The following is a 14024-nucleotide window of genomic DNA, read 5'->3' as shown; positions in this document are numbered from 1 at the left end:
TGTTTGTAAGCCATGTTAGGTTGTTTAGTACAGTGTTTCATAGACAGTTTAAGCTTCCCAGAGCATTGCAAAGACCTTACTGATTGGTGACAAGCAAGTTGTGCATTTTCTTGCTGGGCAGTCACTGGGGACACTCCCATTATTTATGTAACCCTTAGCCTTTCCTCAATCAATCCATGTCACTCTACTCTCCCAAAGAGAGTACAACTCAGTTTTTGTTTCTGGGTTCTAAGCCACCATCACTGCTGGTTCTGTGTGTGTGAACATCTCTCTCCTTGACTCTTCTTCCACTTCATTATCATGGTAAGATATATTATGTTCAAAGACTTCTCCTTTACTGTGCCTACTTATATCAGTGAATTTGGTGACAGGCCACTTGCCTCTGTCACTGTTCCCTTTATGGCTCCCTTTCCACCAAGAATTACACTAAATATAACCCCATGTCAGTGAGCCACAAAATAAAAGAGGCTGAAAAAGCAGCGATTTAGATCATATGTTATGGTTTCACCTTCTGGTGTATTGGAGCAAGACAAAGCAGAGTAGGAGCTTCACTCACTGATTGCCCATCAAAAGGGTTTGAACTGAAAATTCCCCTCAATGTGCTGGGGGAAATAATGGAAACAAAAGCGGAATTAAAGTTGGATTCAAGACTGGAACAGATTTCTACCCTATGGTTACATCTCCATAGCTGCAAATTAGTATTTTCTTTTACCTTTATGTTTATGCTTTTGTGCCTGACTTCACAAGCTGACATGAGAGTAGTTTTTCCAACTAAACCCTCTGATAGGTTCCTTTTTCCTGTTTTGTGACAATTCTGGGGCAGAATTCTATTTTGTGACAATGGTGGGGTGGAGAGATGAGAGGACATTTTGGGATCAAACTCTAAAAAACACTTGCCTCGTGCAGCTCCAACTTAAGCCACTTGGCCCATGTAGCTATGTTCCCGGGTGTTTCTTCAGGTTGTGAAGTCATAAACTATAAGGCCTCACTGACATACTTGTCTCTTCTACTCTGAAAAGTCTTAGTGCCAGCAACTGTTTCTCTTTCCTGTTATGAGGAGAGCAGTCATGTCCCAGGAGCTGAGAACAAGTCTGAGAAGCGACAAAGATCTAAAGGTTGTCACCTCTGTTTTTAAGGCTATATAGTTCTTTGTAAAGAAAACCTTAAAGGATAATTCTTAATAGTGATAGGATCATAGCATCTTATAATTGGAAGGAATGTTATAAGTCATCTAGTCTAATCTTCTTCCCTTCTGCCAGACATCCAATAGATGATCATCCTGTCACTGCTTTAACATTTTCAGTGATGGGGAAAAATCACTTCTAACAAAATAGCCCATTTGATTGTTGTGCAGCTATAAATAATTGTCAGTGCTTTCTTATGAGACTTAGCTCTTCCTCTTAGTAAATAATAATGACAATAATAATTACATGTGTATTATGTTTTGCCAATTACAAATGTTTCCAAATACAATAACTCATTTAGTCCTTATGAATTTTTACTTAGCCTTCTGAAATAGGTGGTATTAACTCTATTTTACGGATGAAGAAACTGAGACTCAAGTTAAGTGAGTTTCTCAAGGTCACAGAACTACAAAATGGTAGAGTCAAATCTGTCAGATTCAGGCTTAACTCTCCTTGAATTAAACCATAGCTACCAATTAGTCCTATTTCTGGCCTTTTGTGCCTCACTAACAAACCTCATGGATCTTTCACATATTAAGTTAATTTTAGAAGATTGTATGTCCCTTCTAAATTTTCTCTTTTCCAGGCTAAGCATCCTCAATTCTTTCAATAGCTCCTTGTATGACATGGTTTTTAGATTCTTTACCATCCTGGTATCCTTTTTATGGACACACTCCTGTTTGTTAAAGTGCTTTATAAAATATCCTGTCAAAGAAATGAATATAGTACTCCAAAAGTGGTCTGCCACTGAAGAGGATAGCTGGATTATTTACCTTGTACATTAGCTGATGTCCCATCACCCCATACCTTTTTCTCAGCAGCCCACATTAACTACTATTTACTGAGCATATAGTTAACTGAATTTTCTATGTATTCCGAATCTTGGTGTCATACAATTAAGCATCTGAACCGAAATACAACACCTTGAATTTATCCCTAGTATATTTTATCTGGTTAACTTTGACTCCTCATTCCAGCATGCCAAAATCCTTTGGGATCCAGATTCTATCTTCCAATACATTTGCTTTCCCTTGGAGCCTGCCTTTATGGCTTTCTTCAATCAGTGAGAGAAAAGTCCTATAGGACATGGACAAAGGGAGAGCCCTGAAACTAAATTTTAGATGGCAATGGAAAACTATTTTACTAGGAGTAAATATTTTTGAAGATTCAAAATCCCAATCCTACCTGCCAATCTGGCCTGCCACTGTTGGCTGAACCTCAGTTCCGAGAGCAACTTACCCTTGAGGGCTTTTTTTCCCCACATGTTTTTTATCCAGAAATTTTGTCCTTATTGGTTAGGATTTTTCCACCTTTGTTTTTTCCCCCAACTTTTTTCCTTTATTATTAACTTTCTTCCTCTAAGATTTGAAATGATCACAATCAATAATGTTTCACACAATGCTGTTAGCTGAGTGAGAATGCCCACAGATGTTTGGGTGTTTGACTTCTGATTAATGTATTATCTTTCCTCTGTTTCAGTTTTGTGTTTTGCATTACAAAAGCATTGGCCATAAACCCTGACCAGGCAGTCTATAATATATAACAAAAATATAACTTCCATTTCCCCCCTTCCCATTATCATGCAAATGCTCTCCACTACACATTTACACTCAGGTTCATGGATTTTCATATTGTGATCTTTTGCTTTTGAACAAAAGATATACTTGCATTACTGTAATTCAATCATAAGTCCCATCTCGACAAGTTTCAGTGATACCTAGAGAATTACATTTTTACCTTTTTAAATTTAGAAATGATTTCAAAATTTCAGAAAACTTGCAAGACTAACACAAAAATACCCATATTCACCTATTGTTAATATTTTGTCCCTTTTAAAATCATTTGCTAACATTCCCTATTTCTATATTTTTGGAACTATTTGAGAGTAAATTACTTACATCATGAAATTTCACCTCTGATTTCTTCAGTGTATGTTTCCTAAAAATAAGGAAATTCTCTTACATAACCACAGTAGTTACCAATTTTAAGAAAATTACATTGATGCAATACTTTTATCTAAACTACCATTCATATTCCAATTTTTGACATTTGACACAATGTTTTTATAACATATAGACAACCCAATATTGTCTTTTTTTTATTTTTAAAAATCTACTTATTTATTATAGAGTTGTGAGGTACAAGTGAGAATTTACTACATAAGTAGGCTGCATGCAAATGAAGTTTGGGCTTCTTGGTGGCCCTCACTCCCCCTAGTAGTGGACCAGGTATCCTTTGTGTTTTCACGTGCCCCCACCTCCCTCCTTCCCCTAGCAGTGCCCAGTGAATGCTGATCCCACCCTTTTGCCAATGTGACTAGTGATCAGGGACCACTTATGAGTGAGACCATGTAGTATTCAGTTCTGTTTCTGTGATAGTTCACTTATTATGATGCTTTTGTCAATATTGTCTCTTGTAGTCTAAGATCAGGTATTACATTTAATAGTCATATTTCCTTAGCCTCCTTTAATCTGGAACATTTCCTTAGCCCTTCTGTGTCTTTAATGACATTGACATGTTTTAAAATTCTCTTTTATTTTTATTATACTTTATTATGTTGTTCCTTATTTTAGGTTTGTCTGATATTTTCTCATAGATTATATTCAGTACAGCCCTTTCTTAGGATGTTATTTCTGGAGGCATATGATATCCACTTGCCCTTCATTGGTGACGCTAATTTTAATCACCTAGTCAAGTTGCTGTCTGATTTATTCACCGTCTAGTTACTTCTTTTTCCTTTGCCACTAATAAGTAATCTGTGTGGTGATACTTTAAGACCATGAAAATATCCTACCTCGTCGTCATCAAACCCATCTCACTCCCACCCCACCCATTTTAGCATTAGCTGACGATTCTTGCCTGATCCATTCTTTACTACGGTGATTACAAAATGATGATTGTCCAGTTGAGTACTCCCTCCCACAGTTATCATTCATCATTTTACTATAAGCAAGAGCCCCACTCCCTGTTTCCTCCCATGTTTATCAGTATGGCCTGATGAATTCTCTTTTTTTAATGGTTTATAATTCTTTACTGCCCTTATTTGTTTTGGTGCTCCAATTTTCCAGATTTAGCCAGTGGAGCCTTTCAAGGTGACTCTTGGGTCCTTAGGATATTCTCCTATCATTTTCTTGACCCCTTCCTTACTCTCTGGCATAACAAAATGTTCTAGGCTCATTTCGACCTTATCCTGTCCCAGCCTTGAAATCAACCATTTTTGCAAGGATCCTGGTTCCTTTTAGTGGGAGAATATTAGAGACCAAGACCTGGATACTAGAAATACACACAAACACCCACATATGTATGCATATACACATATATGTGAATACCTATTTTACACGTGTGCACATCTGTGTGCACATACACAAGTGTATGCACATTTTGGAAATCATGGGTTCTTATCAATACCTCCAATTTCAATCCTTCCCTACAGGTTATTTTCCATTCCATATTTGTATGCACTTCCTTCCACAGTGTGAACCCTGGCTCCCAACAACATCAACACATGTACTCATTTGCTCAATCCTATAATACATCTAAAATAGTTTCAGAATTGCTTTGCCCATTCTGCTACAAAAACACACCTGCTAACTATAATTCAGGATTTGTTAGTAGTTCACCTCCCATCCCTACTTTGGTGTGGTTATACTATTCATTTGAAATGAAATTTGGTTCATTTGTATCAGTTTGCTTTCAATTTTAGTACCCACTTTTCTCATTCTTGTTGACTTAATTTTGCTTTTTTGAATTTGAAACAACTCGTTTCCCAAAGGAAAAACTATTTTAAAAAGTATACTCAGAGAAGTGGCATTCCCTCCCATATCCTTCCAATCCTGTTACCTCAGTCCCATCCCTTGTAGATAACCAATCTCATGATTTTCTGGTTTATCCTTCCTGTTGTTTTTGTTGTTGCTTTGTAAATTCAAACAAATACATGTATATTTTCTAATTTGCTTTTATTTTCCTCAAAAAAGTAGCATACTATATATATTCTTTTTTAATTTGCTTTCTTTTTTTCCTTTTTTGAGTTGGTATCTCACTCTGTTGCCCAGGCTAGAGTGCCATGGCACAATCACAACTCTCTGCAGCCTCGACCTCCTGGGCTCGGGCAATCCTTCTGCCTCAGCCTCCTGAGTAGCGGGACTACAGGTGTGCACCACCATGTCCAGCTAGTTTGTTTTTTTTTTATTTTTTGTAGAGATGAGGTCTCACTATGTTGCCCAGGCTGGTCTGGAATTCCTGGGCTCAAGCAGTCCTCCTGTCTTGGCCTCTCAAAGAGCTGGGGTTAGTGGCGTGAGCCACTATGCCCAGCCTGCAATTTGCTTTTTTTTAATTGACAATATTTCCTGGAAATCACTCTATATCAGTTCATAGAGATCTTTCTCATTTTTTTTATAGCTATATAGTACTTCATTGTGAAGTTTGTCTTTGTTTGCATTTGTAATGTTAGGTGTGTATCTGAAAGATCATATATTCTCCTTTTTATATTAACATTTCATGTGCAGCTTATGATTCATACAGTGCATTGGTAAATAGATAGGTAAGGCCTCAAACATTATTCTTGGCCCTTATCCTTATTGTCTTTTCATAAGAATCACTTGTCATTTCCACCAACTCTTCTTCTTATTTCTTTAGCATATGTTTGCCCTCCATTATTCTTATTTTTCTAGTTTAACTTAGGCTGTTCAACCTCCTTTCTAAACTAATTTTAAAACCCTTTTGATAAGATCTCTAGCAAAAACACTCATGACTTATTATTTTCAATTTCAACCTCACTAAATCCTTTACTGCATAGAAGTGACTAGATTGATTCACTGGTCATTTTCTTCCTTCCTTCCTTCCTTCCCTCCTTCCTTCCTTCCTTCCTTCCTTCCTTCCTTCCTTCCTTGTCGAAGTCTCACTCTGTCACCCAGGCTGGAGCGCAATGGCACGCTCACGGCCTTCTGCCTCAGCCTTCCAAGTAGCTGGAACTACAGGCATGCACCACCATGCCCAGCTAATTTTTTTTTTTTTTTTTTGTAGAGATGAGGTCTCACCAAGTTGCCCAGGCTTATCTCGAACCTGTGGGCTCAGGCAGTTCTCTTACCTTGGCCTCTCAAAGTGCTGGGATTATAGGTGTGAGCCACTGTGCCCGGCCTCACTGGTCATTTCCTTTGCCCTTTCCTTTTCACCCTCTAGTAGATCTGTGGCTAAAAGTGGTCAACTGACTGAAGATCAGACAACAGTAGAGAGAAGTCTAGATGATCCATAAACTAGAACGTTGGTTGCTCTTTTACTGAAAGTTAGCCAAATACATGTTTTTGATAATGTACATTTCCCTTGTTTAAGCCAATGTTTATAGTTTAAAGACTTTCAAAAGTAGAAGCCTAGTTCTCTGATCCCTTTCCCTACTTGGAAGCGAAGATTCCAGACAACAGTGTGTTCTTGGACCACCCAACCCCACATGAATATAGAAATCAGAGCCAGAAAGGGGTAAAATTTGTAGTGTCAGAGTGAGGAGATGGTATCTTGCTTTGGTTTTCATGTCATCTCCTTTGCTTCCCTATGGTACTTTGGAGCTCAACTAGTTTGGAAGTAAGAATGGGGATGGAATGGGAGAGTAGAATTATGAGCCCTAAAAGCCTTATTACCTTGCAGAGACAAAGGAACATTGCTGTTCACCCCATGAATTGTGATGCAGTGGGGAGGACTGGGCTAGAATTTAAAAATGCCAGGGTTTTATTTTCAGCACCATCACTATCTGTGGTCTTAGGTAAGTTCATTTTCTTCCCTCAATCCTAGTTTGTAAAATGAGGGAAATACTGTGACTAGGTGTCCTTTCAGCTCTGAGTTTCCATGTTCCTGCGTGCTGCATAGGATTGCTCCATCCATAAAACACCAGAAACAACTCTCAGAGGAATAGACATTTGGGGTAAATTTCAGAGACTCTAAGAGTGGTGATTCTATGATTTTGTGTAGCCTCCATTCCAGTGTTAATTGGCAGACAATTGAAGCAATGTCTTTTGCTAATGGTTGCATTCAATTGTCAGAAGCAAGGAACCTGGCATAAGCTTAGCTCTGTGAGAGAAAATAGTGGAGTCATAAGCCCTGGTTCATCTCATTATGTCTTCCAAGACACAAAAGAAAATAAAATGATTTCACTTTGGGGCAGGGTATGGCTTATAAAGAATTTTCACTGTTTTTTTCATCCTATCTCTCTTATCCACTGATTATTGCTCTTGTCTCTTCTCACTTTACAGGCCTGTATAATTCCGTGGATAGCTGGATGATTGTGCCTAACATTAAACAGAACCATTACACAGTGCACGGACTCCAGAGTGGGACGCGCTACATCTTCATTGTTAAAGCCATAAACCAAGCAGGCAGCCGGAACAGTGAACCCACCCGACTAAAAACAAACAGTACGTTGTGGTGATTTTTTTTTTTTTGAGTTGGAATCTCACTGCTTCTCCCAGGCTGGAGTGCAGTGACATGCTCACGGCCACCCCAGCATCGACCTGCTGGGCTCCGGCGATCCTTCCGTCTCAGCCTTCCAAGTAGCCATTACTACAGGCGTGTGCTATCAGGCCCAACTAATTTTTTTAAATTTTACTTTTATAGAAATGAGGTCTCGCCAAGTTGCCCGGGCTGGTCTCAAACCCGTGGGCTCACGCAATCCACTCACCTTGGCCTCCCAAAGTGCTGAGATTACAGGCTGAGGCACCGAGCCCAGCCTGTTGTGATTTCTAAAGGAAAACACTCCCTGCCAGTGACGAACTACGCTTAACCTGAGCAGGCACCTACAGCAGTGTATGAAAGCAGTGACATTCGGTAGAGGAGCTTTACTGTTGTAGTTTTTGCTTTGGGCAAGAGCTTTCTTGGTGCTCATGGGAGATTTATAAACACAGAAATATACATATAATAGCTGGTAGCTTGAGAAGATATTAGATAAAGAATTTTTCTCTGCATTCTACCCTCCCGTATTTGGAGGACAATTGAGTAAAAAAGCATTATTTGTGATACTCTAATAAAATTCTACTGCAGAGAAGTCATATCTGTTAGGAGGCTTTTAACTAACAAAAAGTACAATTAACGTAACAAACAGCATTTGTTAGTAGTTTAAATGAATAGTATATTTTCTGTCTATTTTGCATAGCAAGAGGTAGGTATTTCAGGGCTGGTGCAGCCACTCTGTGATATTATAAAAGATGCAGGCTCCTTCTCCCTTTGTGCTTATTGCATGGTCACAAGATGGCCACTGAAACTTCCAGATGTCATATTTCCTCTCATAACAAGAAGGAAGAAAGTGTTGGTACAGGTTTGCTGGCTATTCTTTTATCTGAAAAGCAGAAACTTTTCTAGAAGTTCCTCCTGCTCTGTATGACTTCTGCTTCCATCTGCTTCCATCTTATTTGCCACTCCTAGCAGCAAGGAGATCGAGTAACTTAGCTTTCCCAGCCTCTAGAGTGAAATTGCGTAATAGAGAAAATTAGGAATGGGTGTTTTGTTAGCTAACAGAAGTATTTTGTATAATAAAGTTCTTGCTATGCCAAGCAACTGCCCCTGTCATAACAATGTTTTTGTCATATGGTTTATAAGTAATTATTTGTTATAAATGATCTTATACAAATGTTTTCCCTGATCATTTATGATGCAGCAATCACTCTAACAAATTTGCCTAATTGTATGTTGTTTACATCCCTATTGTAAGAAGGAAAAAAACAAAACAAAAACAAAAACAACTATTCTGTTGCAGAATTCTCAGTATCTTTTTTTGCCATGAAACAGCAATTACCTCATCAATTCCCCTCACTTCAAACATCATAATACTCCTTCCCTTAAAATCTACCCAAACCCCAAACTACCGACTGAAATACAAAACATATTTGAGGACATGAAACTTTGAGCACTCTCCTTTAATTTGATAATAGTATATCATAGGGAGAATAATTAGCCCCTATATGATTGGAATATGACTTCTTGCAAGATTCTCTTAGGAGAGATACACTTTTTCCCCCCAAAGTGGGAAAATAAATGCCTTTGCAAAGGTTGTTTTATGGGAGATTGACCTTTATTCTTATTTTATTGACAACTCTGGCTTCTGGCCTGCATCCTTAACATAATCTAAATATTGCCAACTTGCACTGACCCAAGAATGATCATCATATTGAGGATACCTTGGTAGCGATGGTCCTGGGGGACAAAGGTAGAATCTTTTAAAACTTCATTATGCTTTTTGCTTTTTTCTACTTTTTTCAGGCCAACCCTTTAAGTTGGATCCCAAAATGACTCATAAGAAGTTGAAGATCTCCAATGATGGATTGCAGATGGAGAAGGATGAAAGCTCTCTGAAGAAGAGCCATACTCCAGAGAGGTTTAGTGGCACAGGGTGCTATGGGGCAGCAGGAAATATATTCATTGACAGTGGCTGCCACTATTGGGAGGTGGTCATGGGTTCCTCAACATGGTGAGTTGTATCCCATTTTTCTTTTCTGTTGTTAGCTTTCTAAGAGATTCAATTCTATAGTACAACCATAATACCAGTATGTCAAAGTTAAAGGTATGTGATGAAAACCATTTCTAGAAAAATGTGCTAGCCTTTTCATCAAATCATAGAAAATACACTGGTCTAGGAGCTGGAAATTACTACATCACTCTAATTGCTAACTTTTTAAAGCTCTAGTGATATCAGTATTATGCATCTAAATTTAAACTATTTAAGGAACATGCACTTTCTTTCTTATCTTCTGTGGTGTCTAGCACAATTCAGATCATTCGTAAATATTTATTTTCTTTCCTTTCCATTGTCTCACAGGTATGCAATTGGTATTGCCTACAAATCAGCTCCAAAGAATGAATGGATTGGCAAGAATGCCTCCTCATGGGTCTTCTCTCGCTGTAATAGTAACTTTGTGGTGAGACATAACAACAAGGAAATGCTGGTGGATGTGCCTCCGCAGTTGAAGCGTCTGGGTGTCCTCCTGGATTATGACAACAACATGCTGTCTTTCTATGACCCAGCTAATTCTCTCCATCTTCATACTTTTGATGTGACCTTCATTCTTCCAGTTTGTCCAACATTCACAATCTGGAACAAATCCCTAATGATCCTGTCTGGTTTGCCTGCCCCAGATTTTATTGATTACCCCGAGCGGCAGGAATGCAACTGCAGGCCTCAAGAATCCCCCTATGTTTCTGGGTTGAAAGCTTGTCATTAAGTTTCAAGAGAGCATGTAATTCACTGACTCTCCAGTTCAGCAGTTTTTCCCCTCCTAAACCTAAGTTAGCATTCAATATATGAGATACAAAATAAAGTTCGTTTGAAGCATCCCAAATAACTAGATATTGTAGATTTAATTTTTGTGCATCAAAGCTTGTATTTGAATTCATGTATTGAATTTCTCAGAACAAGTTATCTGAATGGGTTTGATCCATTGAAGAAAACATTTAGAGAATGCCTCTGTTGTCATTGGAGAATTAAAAATTCCCAACAATTTAGGAGTATAAATGATATTGGAAGTAATTAGGCTAATTCTAGGTAAATAATGTAGAAAGATGCTCTGAGCAAAGGGCTAGCCAGCCAGAAGGGATGGTGGCCAGTCTTTCTAGTACTGGCCAGTTTGACTAATAGAATTTTGAACAGTGTCAAATTATCACATATTGTATGTCACTTGATTAAAACCTACAATCAAGGGTTTATTATAAGGAAATCATGAATATGTATATATAACATATAAAATAAATTATACATTCATTTTATATATTATATATATATACACACACACACACACAAACTTTTTAATTTGCTCATTTGAGTGAGAAATATACAAGAAGGGAAAATAAATTACACTATCCATTTTTGTCCCCTAAAGGAAACATTAAAATCAATAAATATTTCTCTCCTCCCTCTCTATCCCTTCTGTCACACACACACATGCATGACATAAATAGTAAGAAGAGCTCTAGATTCGATTAGGAGAGATTTGGGGATAAGATTTCACAAGAGATGCTGCTGCTGTATAGAAAACTGATCCAAGTAAAAGGACCCTATGTAGCACAATTACATTGATGCTACCTAATGAAGGAGGCACACCTGAAATATTAAAAAAAAATCTGTCACAAAATATTTCAAAGAAATACAACTTCATTCCTTTAAGTACATATAGTTACTAGAATTAGACTTTTAAAAAGTTGCACAAAAGAGCTTCTTTAGCCTACTTTACTTAACCAGTAAGAAAGGAGTATTACTGATGCAACAACTATTTGCCTATAAATTTAGTTGTATTTTCAGATAAAACACTTCTGAAGTGCTTAAGAATGCCTGAAAACAATCTGTTTTCTTAAATAGTTTTAATAAGCATTCCTCTTGCAATCTTGTTTACACTATTCATTTGCTTAGTCAGTCTTTTCTGGCAAATACAGGTATAAACTTCATTCCTCGCCAGTATAGTTGAAAGGAATGTAGCTTTATGGTCTGTGATTTTGTTCTTTTCATTGCAGGGACTGGGAATATCTGGGAACCAGAGCTTTCTCCTTTCCAGTAGCTAACTGTGCTTCAAGGGGCCGTCTACTCCTTGAGAGTTGTGAAAAATATTATTGTCACACAATTACATAGTGGTAGTTGTAATAATCTCCCAGACTGGAGCCTTAAAATGATGTCAGAATTTTTCCCCTCTTCCTTTCCACCAGCTTAGTGGATGCCCATTTATTAATTCATTCAATAAGCTATTAGATGCCAGGTACCACACTACTGCCATGGGAGTGCACTAATAAAACACAGTCCCTGCTGGCAAATGGCTTACTATGCTGTAGAAGAGACAGAGTTTCTATATAAATCCCCCCAATAGCAGTTATGTATTGTTTGTTCACCTAACATGGAAAGTAAGACTGATATAAATACAGAAGGAAGGCTCAAATTTATATATTTAGGGACAAAGTCAGTTTTCTTGGTTTTAAAGACCATATGTACTTACTGCTAATCAGGGAATGAGCAACCTCAATACAATTCATCAGTGCTGGTAAATAGCTTTCTGTAATGGAAAACTCATAACCCTTGGATTAAAACACTCCTAGTTTTTCCGTCATTTATTAGTAGTATGACCTATGACAGGTATCTCACTTTGACCGTCTGTTTCCTCTTCTGTAAAATAATGTCTACTTCACAAGGCTGTCTCAAAGATTTAAAAAGATAGCACGTGTAAACTGTCTAACATAGCACCTGGAATTTATGGCATACTAAGTGTGCCATAAATATTAATTTTATCCCCCACTCCCAGCTCCAGTATAGCATAGCAGTGCTTTAAAATGTGTGCTCTTCATTTCTCAGTTACCCTTGTCCCTCCCCTGGAATATATCCCCAAATTTTTAAGCAAAATAAATGACCTTCCCCTTCATAAGACCTTTCACTGTCTCCCTTAGCACTCAGTGGAAAGTCCCAACTGCTTTCGGTTTGGTTTTTCATGTCCCTGTTTGCTTCCCCAGCTTGTCTTTTGTTACTTTCCTCTTCACCTTGGTTACTCTAGGCAACTTTAACTATTTACACAAATTGTTCTCTGGTCCTGAAGCAGAGACATTATTAACAATTTTAATGCTCAGAGTAAACAATAGGAATTTTTTTTCTTTTCTTTCTTTCTTTTCTTTTCTTTTTTTGAGTTGAAGTCTCACTCTGTCGCCCAGGCTGGAGTGCAGTGGCATGCTCACGGCTACCGCAGCCTGGACCTGCTGGACTCAGGTGGTCCTTCTATCTCAGCCTTCCAAGTAGCTGGGACTACAAGCGTGCATCACCATGCCCAGTTAATTTTATTTTTTGATTTATTGTAGAGATGAGGTCTCGCCAAGTTTCCCAGGCTGGACTTGAACCCGTGGGCTCGGGCAATCCTCTCACCTATATAATCCCAAAGTGCTGGGATTATAGGTGTAAACCACTGTGCCTGCCCTTTTTTTTTTTTTTAAAGACACGGTGTGTCATTCTGTTGCCCAGGCTAATCATAGTTCACTGCAGCCTCAAACTCCTGGGGTCAAGGGATCCTCCTGCTTCAGTTTCCCAAGTAGCTGGGACTACAGGTGCACACCACCATGGCTGGTTAATTTAATTTTATTTTGTAGACATGCTGGTCTCAAACTCCTACCCTCAAGCAATCCTCCAGCCTTCCAAAATGCTGGGATTACAAGTGTGAGCCACTGTCCCCCACTGCCAGGATTTTTTTTAAATTAAGGGAATAGCGTGAAAATGCTCTAAGTAGAGAACATTTCACCTACATCCTAATCCAATTTCCTTTGCCTTGCCCTTGGCTCTCCAAAGCTATTTATTTTTGTGTTCTTTAGATTGTAGTGCTCTGGGACAAGGCTCTAATATTCCCATCCTACTTTTGACTCTACCCTGGACTACCTACCTTTCTCCTCCCCTATCCCCTCTCAACTAGACAAATTCCTGACCCCCTAGACTGGGCTATGTGTTCCTCTTTAGAGTTCCTATCATCCTGAGCATCCACCTCTCTCAGCAATAATCACATTGTATAGCGTTGTTTTTCAAAGTGTGGTCCTCAGACCACTCATGTTAGAATCACCTTTGGTGTTTGTTAAAAAGACTGATTTGGGGATCCCACTCCTGACCTACTTAATTAGAATATCTGGGTCTATAGGTTAAAATGTACATTTTTTACAAGCTCCTCATGTGATTCTAATGTACACAAAAGTTGAATGTATAATAATAATCTTCCCTACTAGACTGTGAATACTTTGAGGGCAAGGAGTGTCTTTTATTGTTCTTATTGTTGTATTTTTAATACCTAGCACAGTATCAGGAACAGAGTGGTTGCCTGGCTAATGTTTATTAAATGAATGTATAAATGAACAAATGAA

General features: G+C 38.3%; 1 protein-coding gene across 2 annotated transcripts in view; it reads left to right on the top strand.

The window, feature by feature from the left end:
• Positions 1 to 10550, top strand: part of MID2 (midline 2) — an 84333-nt gene extending 73783 nt beyond the window's left edge. For both annotated transcript variants that reach the window (XM_008072187.2, XM_008072185.2), the window contains exons 8-10: positions 7424 to 7585; positions 9423 to 9630; positions 9979 to 10550. In XM_008072187.2, coding sequence (XP_008070378.2) covers positions 7424 to 7585; positions 9423 to 9630; positions 9979 to 10381 — 773 coding nt within the window. In that variant the 3' untranslated portion in view covers positions 10382 to 10550. The remainder of the gene's footprint in view (positions 1 to 7423; positions 7586 to 9422; positions 9631 to 9978) is intronic.
• The last annotated feature ends 3474 nt before the right edge of the window (positions 10551 to 14024 follow it).

The sequence above is a fragment of the Carlito syrichta genome, unplaced genomic scaffold, assembly GCF_000164805.1.
Source record: "Carlito syrichta isolate Samal-C Ts95f unplaced genomic scaffold, Tarsius_syrichta-2.0.1 Scaffold314870, whole genome shotgun sequence".
Taxonomy (NCBI): Eukaryota; Metazoa; Chordata; class Mammalia; order Primates; family Tarsiidae; genus Carlito; species Carlito syrichta.
The sequence above is the reverse complement of the archived record's forward strand: the minus strand, read 5'-3'. Positions and strand labels throughout refer to the sequence as shown.